Source organism: Branchiostoma lanceolatum, chromosome 4 (assembly GCF_035083965.1).
Source record: "Branchiostoma lanceolatum isolate klBraLanc5 chromosome 4, klBraLanc5.hap2, whole genome shotgun sequence".
Taxonomy (NCBI): domain Eukaryota; kingdom Metazoa; phylum Chordata; class Leptocardii; order Amphioxiformes; family Branchiostomatidae; genus Branchiostoma; species Branchiostoma lanceolatum.
Window position 1 is genome coordinate 10,867,646 of NC_089725.1, and position 19,248 is coordinate 10,886,893.

General features: G+C 39.6%; 3 protein-coding genes across 3 annotated transcripts in view; 2 read left to right on the forward strand and 1 right to left on the reverse strand.

Moving 5' to 3' along the window:
- Nucleotides 1-1,046: 1,046 nt before the first annotated feature.
- LOC136432541 (sepiapterin reductase-like) lies at nucleotides 1,047-4,855 on the forward strand. The gene is made up of 4 exons (XM_066423902.1): nucleotides 1,047-1,388; nucleotides 2,319-2,470; nucleotides 3,009-3,131; nucleotides 3,740-4,855. The coding sequence occupies exons 1-4, from the start codon at nucleotides 1,094-1,096 to the stop codon at nucleotides 3,986-3,988; spliced, it is 819 nt and encodes a 272-aa protein (XP_066279999.1). The 5' UTR covers nucleotides 1,047-1,093; the 3' UTR covers nucleotides 3,989-4,855.
- LOC136432539 (tyrosyl-DNA phosphodiesterase 1-like) overlaps nucleotides 4,322-19,248 on the reverse strand; it is a 58,192-nt gene continuing 43,265 nt past the window's right edge. The window contains exons 9-17 of the mRNA XM_066423899.1: nucleotides 18,763-18,933; nucleotides 15,192-15,270; nucleotides 14,587-14,775; nucleotides 11,975-12,023; nucleotides 11,319-11,385; nucleotides 10,758-10,865; nucleotides 6,045-6,147; nucleotides 5,461-5,551; nucleotides 4,322-5,092 (exon numbers count right to left, since the gene is read on the reverse strand). Coding sequence (XP_066279996.1) covers nucleotides 5,019-5,092; nucleotides 5,461-5,551; nucleotides 6,045-6,147; nucleotides 10,758-10,865; nucleotides 11,319-11,385; nucleotides 11,975-12,023; nucleotides 14,587-14,775; nucleotides 15,192-15,270; nucleotides 18,763-18,933 — 931 coding nt within the window. The 3' untranslated portion in view covers nucleotides 4,322-5,018. The remainder of the gene's footprint in view (nucleotides 5,093-5,460; nucleotides 5,552-6,044; nucleotides 6,148-10,757; nucleotides 10,866-11,318; nucleotides 11,386-11,974; nucleotides 12,024-14,586; nucleotides 14,776-15,191; nucleotides 15,271-18,762; nucleotides 18,934-19,248) is intronic.
- Nucleotides 6,693-9,252, forward strand: LOC136432540 (uncharacterized). Its single transcript, XM_066423901.1, has 2 exons — nucleotides 6,693-7,011; nucleotides 7,910-9,252. Exons 1-2 carry the CDS (start codon nucleotides 6,871-6,873, stop codon nucleotides 9,038-9,040), a joined length of 1,272 nt encoding a protein of 423 aa, XP_066279998.1. The 5' UTR covers nucleotides 6,693-6,870; the 3' UTR covers nucleotides 9,041-9,252.

A 19,248-nucleotide genomic window follows, 5' to 3' on the forward strand; every position in this document is an offset into this window, starting at 1 on the left:
CGGCACTCGGTTATCCAGTGCTGAATGACCTCCGCAGTGGGTAACCAGTAACGAAAGCTTCGGTACTGGAATAAAGCCGTTCCGTACTGGAATTCTTGTACGGAACTTCCTTCCGTACTGGGGGCCGAGTATCGGCGCTATTTTCTCCACGGTTTCCGTACTGGGCGCCCAGTAAGGAGCCGGTTACATCTGTATATTTGCCTGTGTCTCCTTGCAAATTTCGGTTGAACTGCAGATGGGTGTGTGTTACTGACTTTGAAACTGATGATGTCAAGAGGAAATGGGGATTCTCGTGATCAGACTTTTGTTTGATTCTCGTGATCAGACTTTTGTTTGCTAAACTTGATCTTCAGAAACAAATAATGAAAATTGTACTTTTATTTGCATGTTAAAGTCATTAAGGAGGAAATTTTCTATCATATGATTCTTTGCTGTTAACGATTCCTATCATCGTTTACCTCGGACAATGCACTAATGTTCAGGTGTTTTCCGAAAGAAAAAAATCACATAATCGATTAAGAACCAAAGGTTTCGGCCATACTGTAACTCAAACAAAACAATGCCAAAGTCAATTCCAAAGTCAAAGAAGAAGAACAAAAGTGAAGAATCTGTTATTTGGTATGTAACTTCCTGACCACGTAGATTCCCGATAATGAATGCAACTTTTTTTTGCCAAACGTTTTGTATTCGCACGCTCGCATCAGTTTTGGGGTTCCCAAAGGATCGATATCATCCACACAATCAAATCAACATGGACTAATTAGCAGCTCAAATCTACACAATGACGTAGAGCGTAATCAGTGCATTCTATGTATAGAGCGAAGTGTAATTTAGAAGCCACCATATTTGTGCGTTTCTTAATTTTCTCTTCTGATGCATCCTGCGTGATGTGCCTTCCTAAACGACATGATGTTACTTGTGCATGTAATCAACGCTGTAACGAGCAGCAAGCACATTCAGTGTATCTATATACACTATATGAGGTATCAGGACTGGGGTCATCTGTCCGGTCAAAGTTCACATTGAAGCTGACCCAGCAAAGTTGGTCAAGTCAAGGAGGTTGGTCAAGTATAAACGGTGCCGGAGAAAAATTATGGCTCTTTCTGAAAGTGTGCAGAACTCTTCTGTCTTGGGAAAACCGACTTTATGCGTGATCACCGGCGCTAGTCGGGGCCTGGGCCGTTCCTTGTCGGTGGAGTTGTCGGGCAGGCTAGGGGAGGGGTCCCGCCTGGTCCTCACGGCCAGGTCGCTGTCCGGGCTCGAGCAGACGCAGGCCTTGGTGGTGAATAAGACTACGTCGGTCAGCGTCAAGTTGGTCTGTGGTGATCTTGAGGATTCTGACAAATACCAGGACTTCTTTCGGGAGCTTTTCAGTGACGTTACCCCAGGTGAGTTTGGTTTTCCCGTAGAAGATGTGCGGTGGCCAAAGGAAACAGAACAATTTTCTTTCTTTAATAAATTTCTAGACCCCAGGGCCAGGGCGTGATGTCCCCGAGGAGGCTAGGGCTTTGTCCAGTATCATATGGAATAGATCACAATTTCATGTGGCCTGATAATTACTAATACCTGGAAGCCAGACTGTTGCCCAGGCTAACTATAGACTATTAAACTTTTCCCCAAGGAAACATGTCCATACCTGGGGCCTTGCCAGCGGACACCAAAATAGCCAACCCTGGCATTATAAGGCATTGGTTTGGAAATGGGTTCCTGTGGTTGGCAATCCCAGTGCTTTGTCTTTATTTGTCAAATTTTGGGTATGATTGAGTATAATCCCAACCAAGGACAAATTGCATTTGTCATTTCGGATGGTGACGTAAAGCCAGTGGCTTCAGATATAAGCCTTAAAGGTATTACTACTAGTAGTAACTTAAAGTCTAAGTCATTAAACCCCTGCATGCAAAAGAACACAACAGACTTATTGAAAAGGGTAGGGGTGACCTACAAGGGCGACTGAAGTCGAGATCTTCATCGACAACGATGGACGAACATCATAATCAGGTGTGACCTGGTATGCTTGGCTTTAAAACGCGAGCCGTAGCAAAGCCGCATAAGATAGATGCTACACCCCCTTGGAAATGTAACTGATGCATAATTGATTGCCTCCAACAAGGTGGTTTTTGGTTAATATTTGCAAAGTGAGAAAATCTTGTCTTTTAGTTAACACCTCTACTCCCAATAATCCGTCCATGTTTACCTAATAATTTGCTTTAGGAAAAGATACTTACATTTGTAGCTGCCTCAATCTTAGACTACCTGGAGTCTAGACATACTATAGAAAAAAAAAGATGCACAATCACCATGCAAATGTCTTCTTCCAGGTGTATTCCAACATGCGTTGCTCATCCACAACGCCTCAACCCTGGGAGATGTTAGTAAGAGGGTGGTAGAACACTGTGATGCTGAGGTTCTACAGAAGTATTACACAGTCAACGTTACCTCTGTCATCACCCTCACAGCAAGGTTCCTACAGGTCAGGCTATAGCTACTCTAGTACTATCCTTGGTAGCCCTTCGAAGACGAAGATGACTGTCAGTGTGTTGCTCATTCACGGGGGATGTGCCCTCATGTGGCTTCTCAGTCCTACTAGTACTATAAATGCAGAAATGTTCGCGGGGATTTAATTTCGCGGTAGGGAGAAAATGGAGTGTTCGCGGTGGTTTTGAGTTTGAGTTTGACATAATAGTAGCGCTACAGTCACAATGGAACGGCTTTTCGCGGTGGTTTAATGTTCGCGGTAATAAATAGTTCACTGCAAAAAACGCGAACATAAAACCACCGCAAACATTTTTTCATTTACAGTACTTCATTCATTTAAAAATCTGTCTTTTTTTTTTACTTCTGTTACTTGAAATATTATATACAAGTTATAATATTTTCATTAAATATCAACCACATGGACAAATGTTTGAGAATTACACTCAAGTGTCAGATGTTTTAAACGGCATCATTTTATTTTCACTGATGAAGGATGCCGGACATTTAAAAAAAAAATATCTGCTGTACTGCAGGTATTTCCCAGCAGTGACATGACCAGGACAGTGGTAAACATCACCTCCAGTGCAGGCTTCACACCAATCAAGACAAACTCTCTATACTGCAGTGGTAAAGCAGCAAGAGACATTGTCTTCAAGGTAAGGGAAATATACCTACTGTGTCCCCAAGGAATAGCCTGGCCACAGATCTAATGAACCAATACCTTAGCCCCGCCCACCTGTCAAAACGACTATAAATACAAAATTAAAACATATGGATACAAGTATCTGATGGACAAATGCATGCAGCTACTCTCTCATTGGTTAACTGAAAATTGTCATTTTCTCATTTGTTGAACTGCTAATTGCAATGGACAGTCAGGATGGATTTACTCCATCCAAGGGATGGACCCTTAGATTTGTGAACAAACACTTCTGAAAAGGTTTGTAAAATAAGTGTACTTGTGTATCAGAAAAGGTACCAAAAAAACACCCACAACAAAAGATGCTACTGTTCATAAATATTACGAAAATGAACACAATGAGGATGAATTCGAAGATTATGAATAGGAACCCTGCTGAATTTTAACCTTCTCCCTGCTGCCTAACTCTGTAACCAATAGGGAAGTGGGTGCCAAGCGGCTACTTCAGAGTCCTAAAGGTTAAAAGGATGTCAAATTTATGGTTTAATTTCCTAATGTTACATGTACATTTCTTACTTATAAGTGACTTATATAGATAACAAATCTGCCCTACCATGAAAATAGGTGCTGGCAGAAGAGTCTCCAGAAGTTCGCGTCCTGTCCTTCTCACCGGGTGCCATGGACACAGAGATGTTCGACTACTACAGAACGCACGTGGGAGACCCTGAGGTCAGGGCACTACTGTGCCAGCAAGCCGAGGACGGTAAACTCCTCAAGCCGGATTTCTCTGCACAAAAACTGGTCCAAATTCTGGTAGAAAATTCCTACAAGTCTGGTGCCATACTTGATGTCTTAGATAGATTTGAACACTGAAAAAATGCAAAAGGCATTTTGAAGATGCACAATTTACATGACTGATTGTGCTCTTTTAAACCAGTTCAAAATCAGATGGAGATTATGACACATCAGCCATTGTTGTGCAGTTTCCTGCAGCACCACTGTATCTGCTTGAGGATGATTAACATAATTTATGTAGAACTGGATTGAGAAATCATTGGAAGACCTCTGATATCATTGAGCGCTAAAGACTGTTCAGGGATCTGTCAAAATTTTGCACTCTCAATTTGATATTTCACCCTTTTCTGCATAAAGGGGGTGTAAGTGATCTGAAACCTCATAGTAATTAATGTGAAAGCAAGTCAGCAAAAGTATTAAACATGAGCCCTTTATTACAACTCTACCCAGTACACTATTTTTTACATGATCATACGTTATATATGTTAACAACCATTTATTTGACTCACAAGTGTTGAAACGGAAACATAACCAAATTTAAGAGGAACATCAACTAGTCTAAGAGTCTATTACTAATTATACTCTAGTAAGTACTTACTTCAATCTGTACATCTGATAAAAGTTCATTTACAGACTCACAATGTAAATTTCCCTTTTACGAGGAATTCTTGTAACAGTATGGTCAGCAATTCAAGACAAGAACAATATTTTATACAGCCTTTGACAGCATTCTAACAAGAGATTACCAACACTGCCTGTGTCTCAACATGATCAAGATGGTCGATAGATATACCTCAATTCTCCTTTACACATTATCAACATATTATGTACCAGTTTCTTCATATACCCCTTCTCTCCTTTATTGTGTACCTGCCAACTTCATGGTCAGGATAGTTGACAGATATACCCCTGTTCCCCTATGCTGATTAAAAGGTCACATTGATTGATGTTTCAAAATCTGACTTGCTCCTTTACAGTTGACTGATATGCATCATGTACATTGTACTCCTATTCTACATGACTAGAAAGTAAAAAAAAAAATGTTCCCGTTACACATATGTTTATGATGTACATGTACTCCTGGTTTCATTGTTCCCTGTTGACAGAGTTATGAGGGTTGCCAGACGCACCCATGACTGTCCGGTTTGTTGACGTATGGAATGTCCACAACCCAAGGTTGGTCTGTAAGTTAAGATTAAAGAATGTCAATCAAACTTTGTATAGATATAAATCAATGACCGGCATGTACAATGTACAATTGGGTTAGGCAGTCCTCATTCTTAGTGAGTTGAGCTTGTCTCAAGAATTGCTTTTTCTGACTTAGGAAGAGACGTTGTTTCCAGAAGTGGTCTCTTGGCCTTGCACTGAGCAAATTTGTTAAATTCATCATAAACAAAAATTGTGCTGGTAATGCCATTTGATTGTGGTACCATACCTGTAATAAGCAGTTATATAATCAGCAAATGATTTTTTTTAAATCTAAAAATCTTTAAATATTCTGATAAGCTGTTTTATGGAATCCTACAATAAACTACTGTACATGTACCTACCGTTGGTGCCATAAGGAAGTGGTGGCAGGTCATACGGGATGGGGAAGGGTTCGGAACAGGAAGTGTTCACAGCAAATGTAGTGTCCTCACCCTGTAGGAAATATTCCACACAAACACACTTTACATGAATCATTATGAATCTCTAGAAACTACCGCTACACAGAAGTACAGTACATCCCTCTGCAATAATATTATTAACATCACTTATACATAAATCATCAAATCAAATGTATATTTTAAAAGTCCTTGCAGAATGATTTCGAATGGTGTCGACAATAAACAATTTGTTCACCATTGTATCAGACTGCATTATCCTAAACTATGGTGTCAGCACCAAGGGCATCACCTGCATGAGGTCACATTCAGGAGCCTCTGACTGGTAAATGGCAGACATTCAACAATAAATTCTAACTTAAGTTAGCATAATCTATTCTATACCTTTGTTTATTTTGTCAGATCTTTACCTCTTCTCTCATGACCTCAATGAAAAGTGGCCAGCAGGCTGACTTGAGTTTTCATGAATAAACAAAGGCTAAAAAAAAAGAAAAAAAGAACTTTGTATGGATGGATGCGAGAACACTCACAAAGTCCTGAGGGAGGAAGAGAACTCCGATCTCGTAGGACCTGATCATGAGCTGAGCGCCGTTTTTCTCCAGGGCGCCCCAGGCTGCCTTGGACAGGTTAGCACTGTAATAGACAACAATAACAAACATCAAAATGTCGATGAATCCAAGTATGTACACTTTAGTTGATTATAATGGGCAGCATACTATACAGTATAAATGTTACTTAATGGAAGGAAGCAAGAAAAGTTGAGTGACCATTTCTGACCTACATACATTGTACATTATTGTATATGTACTAAAAAAGGATGTACACACTGTTGGCTTTCGGGAGGGGGGGGGGGCAGCTATTCATCAGTAGCAAGTTTAACATACTGTGCAGATTTCACCAGAAATCAGACAGCGAAAACAGACAGTTGGCATAATTGGAAAGTATTATTTTCCAAGGTACCATAAAACATTGCATGATGATACATGTACTTAGCTAACTGTTAAACAATGATTTCCATGTAGACACTGTCATGTATTCAGGTCTAATCATGTGGTTCATTGTTTTTATTTTGATACATTTCACACAAACCTAAAGGCAAGGCTCACCACCAAGACTGAGATCTATTTCTAGTTTGATGAGGAACACTTGCACTTGACTTTTTTTCGTAACAAGTTGCTGCTTTGCACCCTAGGGGGCCTTGTTCCTGGCACACCTGGCCTTTAATTTGCATAAGGGGAATCCCCCCTTGTGTACCCACGAAGGTAAAAATAACCTTGGTGTACCTATGTGGATGTGTGATATTTTGATGCAAGATTTTACATATTGACAGTGCTCAACTGCTGGAAGTACGGGACAATGATTAACCAGAGTGATACTGTACTCTCTCAAAGCCCTACAGGATTCACTGAGGAAGTAGAACTAACAGTTCTACTCCAAACAGTGGTGCTGGCCATACTATCCCAGCTGATTCTGATGACCATACAGTACCTACTCCAGGTATGTAATGACTTGTGTTGCTTTTCCACTGCTTCAGTAATAGGAAAAAAAGTGCTTACTGTATACTGGAGAATAACTATAACATTACTGTGTATTTCATGATCATACAAAAAGAAGCACACTGCAAAATGGATTCAGTATTCATTCTGGTACTAAAAACTGAACATGTACAGTGGACAAATGAAAGCAGGAAATGAACACAAGGTTCTTTTACACTGTACTTGAGGTATTAGTATAAGTGGATCACAGAAAGCAGAACTAGAGAACAAAAGATGTGACAGGGTATTCCCAAGGCATGCATACGTATGTGTTCCCTAGTAATTGATATGCAGGAAACAATCTTGTACAAATTGCAAAAACTAGATATGTCCAGTAAAGTTGTCAAGTATAATCATCTTTAGTGTTTTGTTTAGTCATATATGGGCCTGATTTTTACCCAAAACAGAAAAACGGAGATACTTTAAGTTCCAAAACGCATCTTGGGACACTTTGATTTCAGAATCTGTTCAAACAGGGAAAATAAGCATTTCCGGACACATTAAAAAAAAGTGTTTTGTACAGTCATGTAATTACATGTATCTCCAAAAACACCGGCATTTTAAGACCCAGAACATTCCAGACTTGTTTGTTTGATATCATGTAAATGGATCATATCTAAGGTGGGAATCCAATAGACTAAGTACATAAACTTAAATGTAATATCTTTATTCTTGAAATATACTATTATAAATTATTATATAATTGCCATATTTTGTAAAATGCTTCATCAGGATATAGGGGGCAGGCATAAATGTCAAATAATACTTGGATTAATGTTAAGTAAGATGTATGGTTGGTATTATGCTACCCATCTGTTAAACACACTTTTACTATAATAATAATTTCTATTGCCATGCAGGAAAGAGCACAGATTCCAAAGAGCATTCCAGCTGAAACCATCAATATAACAACTGTTCATGGAGATGGCAGCATAGTAGTTAGTACTGGAAGTGGTAGCACTCTCAATCTTCCCACGTGTCCTCATGGTGTCCTAACAGAAAATCACACTGCCGGAAGACAAGAGCACACTGTTACACATCGCAAGCCATCTCGAAATCCTAAATTACACGGTCTGCAGCTTCTTCCACTTATTGGTAAGCCTACAAGGCAGAACACCAAAACTCTGGTGACCTGTCACAAGTTCATTGACAACCTGACAAAGTTGTCCGCGGAAGGAAAAATGTCAAAATGCAGCATCATCATTGCCAAGCTGATGACGACAAAGACAGATCCGGACTTCCAAGTCTCCCTCCACATTGCAGCAAGTCTTAACGCCATTTGCGACGGTGACTTTGTGAAGGCGAACCGTTTACTTTCTGGAGCTGAGATGTACCTTCCTGGCACAAAGTATGAGGCAGAGCACAGAATTATGTGGAGCTGTATGAAGTCTGTCGCTATGTTGCGGGTGGGAAACTACAATATGGGGATCATCTTGGCAAAAGAGGGACTTCCGCTGATTGATATGGTGGCACCTGGTTGTTTGACGGCGTGGATGCTATTCAACCACGGCTGGTTAATGACAGAGATTGCCGCAAGCCAGGCAGATGCTGAGGACAGGAAATTCTTGTTGGTTAAGGCAGAGAAAGATTACCAACAGGCCATTGAGCATGCAGAAAATGAGCACCCAAAACAAATGCTCCACTCACAGTCTCGAGTGCCACGGTTTGCCAAAATTGGTCTTGCTCTACTGTATCTTGGGTGCAAGGAATCAGTGAACAACTGCAGATTAGAAATCTCTGTGGATATCTCTTCAGATGACCTAAGGAAGGCTAAGAATATGATTGCTGCACTAGACAAAGAAGGAACTGCTTGTAATTTGTCTAAATTCTTTTTAATTATGGCAAAAACCTGCCTGCAATATAGGCTGGGTAAATACCAAGAAGCCTATGAGTTGGCACAGAAAGCCAAAGTTTTTGCAACCAACCATTCTTTTGAAGGGTTTCTTAACTACGCAGATAGCACTGTGCAGTATCTACAGCACTATGTTTAAGTTGTTATTCCATGATGGAAGAATGATGGTAATAAATTGACATTACTTTAACTTTGAAAATATGGTGGGTTATATCAAATTATTTAAAACTTTTTATAAGTTTCAAACCTCGATTCACCCGGTACAATTGAGAGAGGGCAAGTGTCAGCTCCTTTTTAGATCTACAAGTTAGGCATTCCAGAGATTTAGGAAAAAGATACAAATTAAAGTTTAAACATGCAGTGTTAATCATGTTAATTATGTAGGAATAGCATGCAGACAATGCATTATTATATAACAGTTATATGGCTGAAGTTTTTGCTTTGTGTTACTTGATGGAAACTTAATGATTTACATGAATAAAAAAGCATGATTAAGTTTTATTGCTTATTATATGATTCAAAGTATAACCGCTATGTTGATTAAGTAGACTGACAGCTGCTACAATAACTGCGTTATGACAATGATGTGAAATATTGATATAGTATGAGCATGGTAAAGCTGCTGATAAACATCAGATTCAATATGAATAATGCAAAGTTTAGTTTTACAACTAGACCTTCAAAGTATGAAATTAATTTTACTCTATGTACATCTATATACAATATCCTGATAATTTACATACATTGGGTTAACATTATTATGATAGTCGGATTTAAGTAAGGTTTTACTCAGATATGCAATCTAATTATATAGTAAGTTAAGTCTGGTAGACACAATTAGAGGAAATTCATTCAACTTATAACTGTTACATGTTTTCCTTATCAAGATGTGTATCATGTAATACAGTTAGATTGTTCGAGAAAATGGTGTCAAAGATACATGTACTAGATGTTTGACATGGTTAAGAATACAGTTTCCTGAATACAGAGATCACTATCATAATGGCTTGCCTAATGTTCACTCACTGACAGTCATTTGCATCATTGCTCATTTATGCCTTTAATAAGTATGCATGAAAATATCCTCAAGTTAACATAATCATATGTGCTTCAATCAAGCAAACAGCTATGGATATGCCTGAACTTAAAACTCTGAACTACAGACCTTGAAAAAAGTATTGATTACGCAACTTTATAAGTTTAAAACTGTAGTAGGTAATTCTGAACTAAAAATGCTTTACAATTTGGTGCACAGATGACAAATTCCTCTGTTCATTTATTACGGAGCATCATTGGTTTGAAAATTTAAAATGTTTGTCCAAACCCATTTGTTCAACACTTAGGCCACACCAATTTAATTTCTTGGTTAACAGATTTTTATTTTCCAAAAAAAAATTTAAGAAAAAAAAATCATGAAAACTTATAAGGCTGGGCCAGCCTTCTGTTTTCATGATTTTTTTTTTTTTCAAAAAATGTTTTTTTTGGAAAATAAAAATCTGTTAAGTAAACCAAGAAATTAGATCGATTGGTGTGGTCTAAGTGCTAATTAAAAGTAGCCTGGGTGCCATGCATCCTCTGTAGTAACTGCTGGCTCAATCTTTTTACTTCCTTCATAGCAACAGCTGGCTCAATTTTTTTGCTTCCTCCGAAGTAACCGCTGGCTCAATCTTTTCGCTGGTTAACCACATGGTTACCAGGCAGAAAGATTGAGCCAACTGAGTAAATACTATCATAATGGAGGAAGGGACAAGATTGAGCCAGCAGTTACTATGGAGGATGGCACCCAGGCTAGTGTTGAAGGTGCCCAATGGAAGACTTTCTCCAGAGTAACTTGCCATGATATGAATATACCATACCTGGTGACCAGGAACCAGGCCAGTCTGGTGCAGTCCGGAGATGTCCTGGTGTAGGTTTTGATGTGTGGTGAAGCTCGAGTCCTACCTCGGGCACTGGCACTCCACTGGCTTAGGGTGGAACAGAGAAGAAAATAAAAACAAAAACTGCAAAAATTACAATTGCAGTGGATTTTCGACTAGTTACCCTAAAATTCATACAGTTCAATGGCCGCACCTGGGGCAATTGTCGTATTGAGGTCACCTCGGCGCCAAAATGGCAGCCTACATCTGCAGATCCTTGCGATTCAGCCCCGTCGGGTAGTAGTCGGTCAACCCAATAACGCCCCCCTCAGTGCTGTTCGACAGCGTCCTGTCAAGTAATAACTGACAGCCCAGCTGCTAAGCTGAGGACTGGGGCTATGCATAGAAAAAAAAAATACTGCTGTGCTGAATTACTTTCCACTCTAGATCTGTATTATCATACAATTAGGACTGGTATTATACAATGTACAATGTGGGTAAAGCCCCTGTCACACATCCAAGGCACAGGACACATGTACAGTGTACAATCATTATACTTACTGCAGGAACTTGTTCAGGTATGGCTGCTTTCTGGCAGTGCTGATGCTGTAAGGCAGCGACCCACCAGCTTGAGGGAAGTGATTTAAAGTTTGATTTTTGAAAGCTGAATCATTATGTTCAATATGAAAATATCATGGCAATTGAATGCTGTGTATCCAACAATTACTAATTTGGATAGATTAATGAGATTCTACTGCCTTAAATGCAATGAACTTCCTCAATTGTACACTCTCAGAACACAAATACTTGTGGGGATACTGCAAACAGTCACTGACACTAAATATTTTTCATAAAGACTCTGCCAGTTAACACTTGGATCTACATGATTTGTACAATGCATTACACAGAACACAATTGATAAACATCTGTTAAGGGGAATAACATACATCTAAGGAACTGTACACACAAGATATACAAACCTTTTAGAATGTATCTGATGGAGGTATCACACCTGATAAGTGGTATACCAGTATTAGAAGTCTAACACAACTATCACATTATTAGTGCCACCTTGTGAAAGGATGCATGTTTGCAGAATACAACTATAACAAGTGGAGGAACATGGAACAACATACGGAAAACTGGATGATGAGTGGACGCAGATATGGCTAGACATACAAGTATATCATAAAATGTAACAGACTGAGTGTTATTACCTGGATAGCCTTCCAGACTGCTGCGCACATTGTTCACACTGGGATAAATCTATGAGGGAACAAATGTGTACCATTAGTCTAAATGACATCAATTGCACCAATAACTGTGTTAATTCTTGTTTCTTTCACTGTAACTTAATGTTCACTGTTTTCACTGTCACCTCTGTACCATGAACTTATCATCACCGTGAAAAAACCTGTTGTTATTATTTACGATTCCTTCACACTTCCGATCTGGAAATCACTTGCCGCCACCCTGAAGTTAAAGTTCAGTGAAAATGTCCAATTTCCTTATGCCATGAAATTTTGCTACCATGAAGATAAAGTGAATCTCAGTAAATGTTACCATCAAGTATAAAAAAGCCTACCTTTAACACTGAGAACCCTAATTATAGCATCATCATAATTTGCTTTATGGAAACTATTGCCTAATTTGCATATTCTATATATTTTTTTTATATATCAACAATATATACTAGATACATGTATCAGTCTTACAGTATTAATCACTATTACGGTATGAGCATTGTTTTTTCTTGGGAAAAATGCTTACACAGAATCCAGAGATCGAATATCCAGAATATTACGGTAACCATGAAATCAATATCAATAAAGGTAAGTGTAACTTAGTAGGATTTCAGAAAGTGACACAATTTGCCAGCATGTGCAATTTGTTGTTATTGAGCTTAATAACTGGAACACAAACTTCAGCATATTTAGCTTGCTTTATGCAGTGCGTTTTTTAACTCCAGGATTTGAAATAGAACACATTTCCATAAAAGTCTAACCTGTGCCTGAATTGCCTTACACTGTATGTATTAACTGTAAAAATCATAAAGATGACATAGACTTTCACTTCCTTTTTCTTTCTTATTCTTACAACCAGTCCTGAATATCCTGTTCACTTACGGCATCAACTTGTATGGTCAAATGCTTTCTGTTAAACCATATCTCTAGATCTCTTGTGCAAACTCACATCAAACATTTCAGACTTTCTTCTAAGTAACTTCCCTAAGCTGTGCATACAAAGTAAACACTGTTATCAGGTATATCTCACGTCTGAATCATCACACATAGGATTCTCCACCCACACACATTTCCTGTGGGATGCAGACAGTTTCTGAACCATCCACCCACGCACCATTTCTGCCAGGCAGACATGAATACCGTTTTACTCACGAAGGGCAAGAACTTCTTAACTCAAGACCCAAAGCTCCCTTAAGTCCCTGCAAAAGCAGTGGGCGGGTAGGACATGTAAGGTGGTAGATAAGATGCTCCAGCTTTGAGGTGTGCCATGACTTTCATTTACTTTTGCGGCAGTTCTATTTCTTAGAGGGAGGGAAAGGGTTTTGGCAGTGCTCTGAATTTCTGATTGAAACAATTGTGTACTACTAGTACAATAGTCATAGAGACAAACATGAATACTGTTTCACTCAAGAAGGGCAAGTTCTTCTTAACTCGAGACCCAAAGCTCCCTTAAGTCCCTGCAAAAGCAGTGGGCGGGTGGGACATGTAAGATGATAGATAAGATGCTCCAGCTTTGAGGTGTGCCGTGACTTTCATTTAGTTTTTTGGTGGTTCTGTTTCTTAGAGGGAGGGAAAGGGTTTTGGCTGTGCTCTGAATTTCTGATTGAAATAATTGTGTAGTAATTGTGTAATACAGTTACTGTAGTCATACAGACAAACATGAATACTGTTTCACTCAAGAAGGGCAAGTTCTTCTTAACTCAAGACTCAAAGCTCCCTTAAGTCCCTGCAGAAGCAGTGGGCGGGTGGGACATGTAAGATGATAGATAAGATGCTCCAGCTTTGAGGCGTGCCGTGACTTTCATTTAGTTTTGCGGTGGTTCTATTTCTTGTAGGGATGGAAAAGGTTTGGCCAGTACTTTGAATTCCTGATTGAAACAATTGTGTATTGTCTAGTAGTAGTACAGTAGTCATACAAGGGAGAAACATTTGCAGCACTATGAATTTGCGTTGGACTGGTCATCATAAAAAAACAGCAAAAATAAGCCACCACGAAAATTTGATTTGGAGTAACTGCTATCTATAGTACAGAACACCTGGAAAGGTTTTGATTGGATGACGGTCTAATCTGGTGGTACATTGTACTTTGAAATGGAGGAACACTTATTGGCATAATTGTATGATACACTAAGTCTTACATTGTAGCTCTGATATAATTCAAGACTAATGACACTCAAAACCTGCACATTAAAGATGATGAAACAAACCACCGAAGTAACTATGTGTAGACTAATGCAACTGTAACTACCGGTATGTACTATATGAATGACATGAGGTGTTACATTTATTACTACAAATCCTTAATATTGCGGTTGGTTAAATCTTCGCGGCTGCATGCGGGGAGAGGGAATAGTTCACTGCACTTAATCTTAAAGGTGGTAACAAAAATCACTGTCTCAAATGGTATAATAAGTGATGAAATATTTGCGATGATGAAATTTTAGCGGTTGACTATAGTGACTAAAGTAGTAGTTAAAATTAAGTTACCGTTAACAAATCAAGAATTACAGAATTGTATGGCATTTATCTTGATAAGTATTCTAATCCAATTGTAGACTGTTACGTTTGAATTGCTAAAATCTTACTAACTGCAGCTGTGGTTGTCTGCTGCCCAGCATCAGGCTTGGTTTCCCTCTGAATGTTGCCAGACTTGACAGCCATTCCCCACACAGCCATTTCTGGGCATCAGCACCGAGCGACCCGATACTGGAGAACTGGCCAATCACAGGCCAGCCTTTCACCAGGTCGGCAGGTGGACCTCTCGCTTGGAACACCTGTTTGAAGACAGAATTAGTGAAAGTCATCTCAACAACTTCTTGGTCCAGAGGCAGGGTCACTTACCACTTATAAGTACTAGTACACACTCTCCTAAGGATGATTGAAAACATGTGTGTGTGTGTGTGTGTGTGTGTGTGTGTGTGTGTGTGTGTGTGCACATTTCCAACACAGGCAAGACAAGTTTGTTGAAGGAGATATTAAAGGGCCTGGTCTTAGTAAAATTGCATTAGTCAGGTGCCTTGTCAGAACATGCATCAACAATGAATTAGTCAGGTGCCTTGTCATAACATGCATCAACAATGATCAACTTTCCTAACCCATATGACCTACTAGGAACACATTGTCACATGCTGGGAAATTTGGCCACAGAAGTCAAAGATAGCCACTATCACTACAAACATAATGATCTTACCTGTCGTAGTTTCAGGTGACCCCAGTGGTTCTTACTTCCACCTTGATGTCGCCCTGGTACGGAGGCCACAATATGAACCCTACAAACAGTCACAACAGAGCAGATTCTTGGAATAACAATGTGTACAAGATTTGAGTATGGGAAAATAATTTCCATAAAAAATTTGGCAGAAGGAAGAGGCGTAGTGTTGGCGTCATGTCTAGGGTGTTTGGCCTAGAACCCAGAGGTCCTGGGTTCAAATCCCCTAACATACAGCCTATGTTGTGCCCTTGGAACTCACTTTACACAAATTTCCTCACTCCATGCAGGTGTAAAGATGGGTACCTGACTTTGGTTGGGGAGGTCAAATACAGTGGAAGGAGAGGCTTGGGCTCAACCTTCCAACACTGTGCCCTAGACACAGTGGATAACAACCCATGACCACTGCCCCTACGGCCTCAAAAAGTCTATGGGCCTAGCTTTACCTTTACCTTTCTATTGTTTGCTGACATGCAAGTTTTGCTATTTACCATTTATCAAACTTCTTAGAGCAGAATCAGCAAACAGTACAAGATAACTTATTGAAAGATCACTGTGTTGCTATACAAACTTGAAAACCAATGAAAATGTAACGTTGGGTAACCTAAATTCGGGATTTTTCCGATAATGGTTGACTGAAATCAATCTAGCAGAACAATAAACCATCCTTTTTTTCTATTATTCTGTCAGTATCATGTACTACCTTTGCACTAATCATATATATGGTAGATTTTGTCTCTAGTCGTGCTGACACCATAATATTTCAACTTCAAACTACCGTCCGCCGCACGCACAATTACGGTGCTGTCGGCCAGGGGGGCACATTAATTCGGGAGAGAAGATTCGTCTTGAATATCTTACCGCTAATCACATTTTATACAGCAGCTATTCGTTCTATCCTTGGCTTGAGGAGAGTGCTATGGATATAGACGTGTCCAAGTAAAAAAAATACACGAAAAAACGGCCGTACCGCACACATCAGGCCAGTTCGGGAACAACCCGTGTGTTGAGTCGGTAGAACTTCACTCAAAGTCGGCCCATCGTCATCATCGGGCAACGTGTAACGTTACATTATTCATGGGAAGTTAGCTGGATGCCGTAGCAATGGTAATACCACTATGTCCATGTGTTCCTTGTTGTGTTAGGAGCAAACTTTGAGGAAAATATCTTCCTCAGTCCACTATCACACGCAGCATTTAGACAAAAAGTGTTCATCACAAACCTTTGTCGTCTGCTTGACAACAGGATTCTGGTTAACAATATGGCGGCGGGAAAATACACGTGCCGTAGGTTGTAGCAACAGAGAGGAGTTTTGATGATTGATCACACTTAGAATCCAGTTGCAGGTTAGCAAAGGAGATTGTAATAAGTTGTCTTATAAATGATTGTGTTTAGCAGGCAGGAGATGTGACATTTGTCTTATAAACCAGCGAACAACCGTGCTGGGTGATTCTCCCACGAAGCCCCCAGACTCTGTCAATAAGGGACGGAGAGTTTTTGACGTCGCCAACTTCTAATGCATGGTTATCGAAGCTTTTCAGCCAGTGTTCTGAATACGTTAGTCTATCTGCTTTGCATTGCTGGCGTTATAACTGATTTTGCATCTAGCACATATCCCTAAATACCCCGTTTTCGAAAAATCCCGACTTTAAGTACCCCACGAATTTAGGTTACCCAACGTTACCATGATTAAAATAAAGACATTCATTAACAAGGCAGTTGCAGTGGTTAATTAATGGATGCTGTGCTAGTCAGTGCAATAGACGTCATTAGAACATCGTCAAAAAATAGTTATGACGTAAATTCACAGGATCTTTCCAGAATCAAAAAAAGTCATGCTTGTTGTCAGCTTCCAAGGCAGAATAATACCAGCTGACACAAACATATTTTTTCATCCTTTAATAGGGCTTCAAACACTTCTCGGAAAACTATACATGACATTTCTGGGTCACCCCTTTCCATTACACAATTTATTTCTTATTCCCAATGCCCGCCCACATAGAATTTTGCACTCCGCAGTAAATTACACCCGGAGTATTGCCGACACTGGTTTATATCGCTGGAATCGGAAAATTAGTATGGTCGGCAGGCTTTTAAATCACTCCAATACCTCTGATATAATGATGCACCTGCAAGGAATATCAATCCACAATAGCTGACATGAATGACTAATTCCAAGGCAATAGAAAAGCAATCAGCAGGCTGAAGCTACGGGGATTAATTAAGCTGAAGAAAGGTGATATCATCGTCAGGAGTCTTGGGACTAATTTCCTCATTGGTTTGTCTGCTCCCGGACAGAATACCCAAGCGTACCATTACCAAAAAGTTTGCATGAATGGTTAAAAAAAATAATAGTGGATGGAGTGGTATGCCTTGGGCTCTCTGTGATATAAACTAGTTTAACTATAGTATAGTAGAGCTGTGTTATTCTTAAAGAATTCTTAGGTATACGCACACAGGTTTAGGTACAGGTCTGGACCTGGACCTGTACGTAAACTATACTTTTTAGTTCAATTGAGACAAAAGTATGTTTGAACTGCTAACATAATGTTTAATTGTGCTAGACACAGGTCTATAATGACCACTATCACCAGTTAGATTTTATTTCTTTAAAAACAGAGATGAAAATTTGACTGAGGCCTTGCAGAAGTGTTATTCTAGGCTAGAGGATAGCAAAGATGTGGCTTCAGTGCACTGCCATGGTAATTTCATCTGTCAATGTGGCCATGATCCCTTGACCTGTCACCAAAGTCTCGCTTGAACTGATTAGTACCGGTCAAGTACCAAGTTGAACACACCAGCGTTCTAGTATTTTCCACCTGTATACCTAATCAATTGCACTGATACTGTACCAGTACACAGCTCTACAAGTAATCTAAATCTAAACAATTCATGACTTATTCCCAGACTGAGAAAACTATGTTGTGACAGTATATAATTTGGCCATGATTGGAACTTTAGTTTATAAATCTCAGAGTACCCAGCAGTACCCAGTGGTAAGAGAAGATTGTCACTAACATGGCTAAAATAACAGTTTCAGCACCAAGGACAGTGCCAGCAGTTTTTGACCAACCTAAAAGATTGTCTATTGAGAATATCAGTTATGCATGACAAAAAAATAGCATGGACTTATATGCCTTTGGTTCTGTTATATAATTAACATATATATTAAGTTAAAACTACAACTGTTACATTTTACGACTGAGAACGATATACAACTTCATTACATGTGAGGTAGATAGTTTTCACCCTGATGAGTACACATACTTCAGTCTAAGTAGATGTATCTGAGAATACCCTGGTGGTCATAGTAGATTGCTTAAGCCATGGCTACTCCAGAAACATGTACAAAAGTATGTGAGGACACCTGACATAGGTATCAAGCTGCACCCCTATGCTCTGACACCCAAATGTTCCGACACCCCTAAGTTCCGACTTCTCTATGTTCCAACACCCCCTAACCCTAACCCTAACATAGGGGTATGTTAATGTAGGGGTGTCACAACATGGGGATGTCCGAACGTAGAGCTGTCCTCGCATTACATCACCTTACCTTGCCTGTGACATGTCATGCTCCTGGATGTGTTTTCTCCATTCTTCCAGAGTAGACTTTCTGTAGGCAGCCAGATAGGCCAGCAGGTCTGATTTGAAGTGAGTCGAGGAGTCTCCATCGGTAGGGGCAGATCCTTCAGGCAGTTTGGGGAAACAAGGACTCAGCCAGACCCTGTGTGTGCACAAGATGTGATCAACATAGTACTGTATAATTCTTGATTTGTTAACGGTAACTTAATTCTAGCTACTTTAACGCCCACTAGTCAACCGCTATGATTTCATCATCACAAATATTTGATCACTAACATTTGGGACAGTGACATTTGGTCACACAGTTAAGATTAAATGCAGTGAAGTACTCACTTTTCCCCAAACGGCTAAAATTACCTACCGCAATATCAAATGGATTTACAGTATTCTTAACCTTCTCCCTGCTAAGGTAGCCCTTTGGCACCAAATTTGGATCGGTTATGGGGTTAGACAGTAG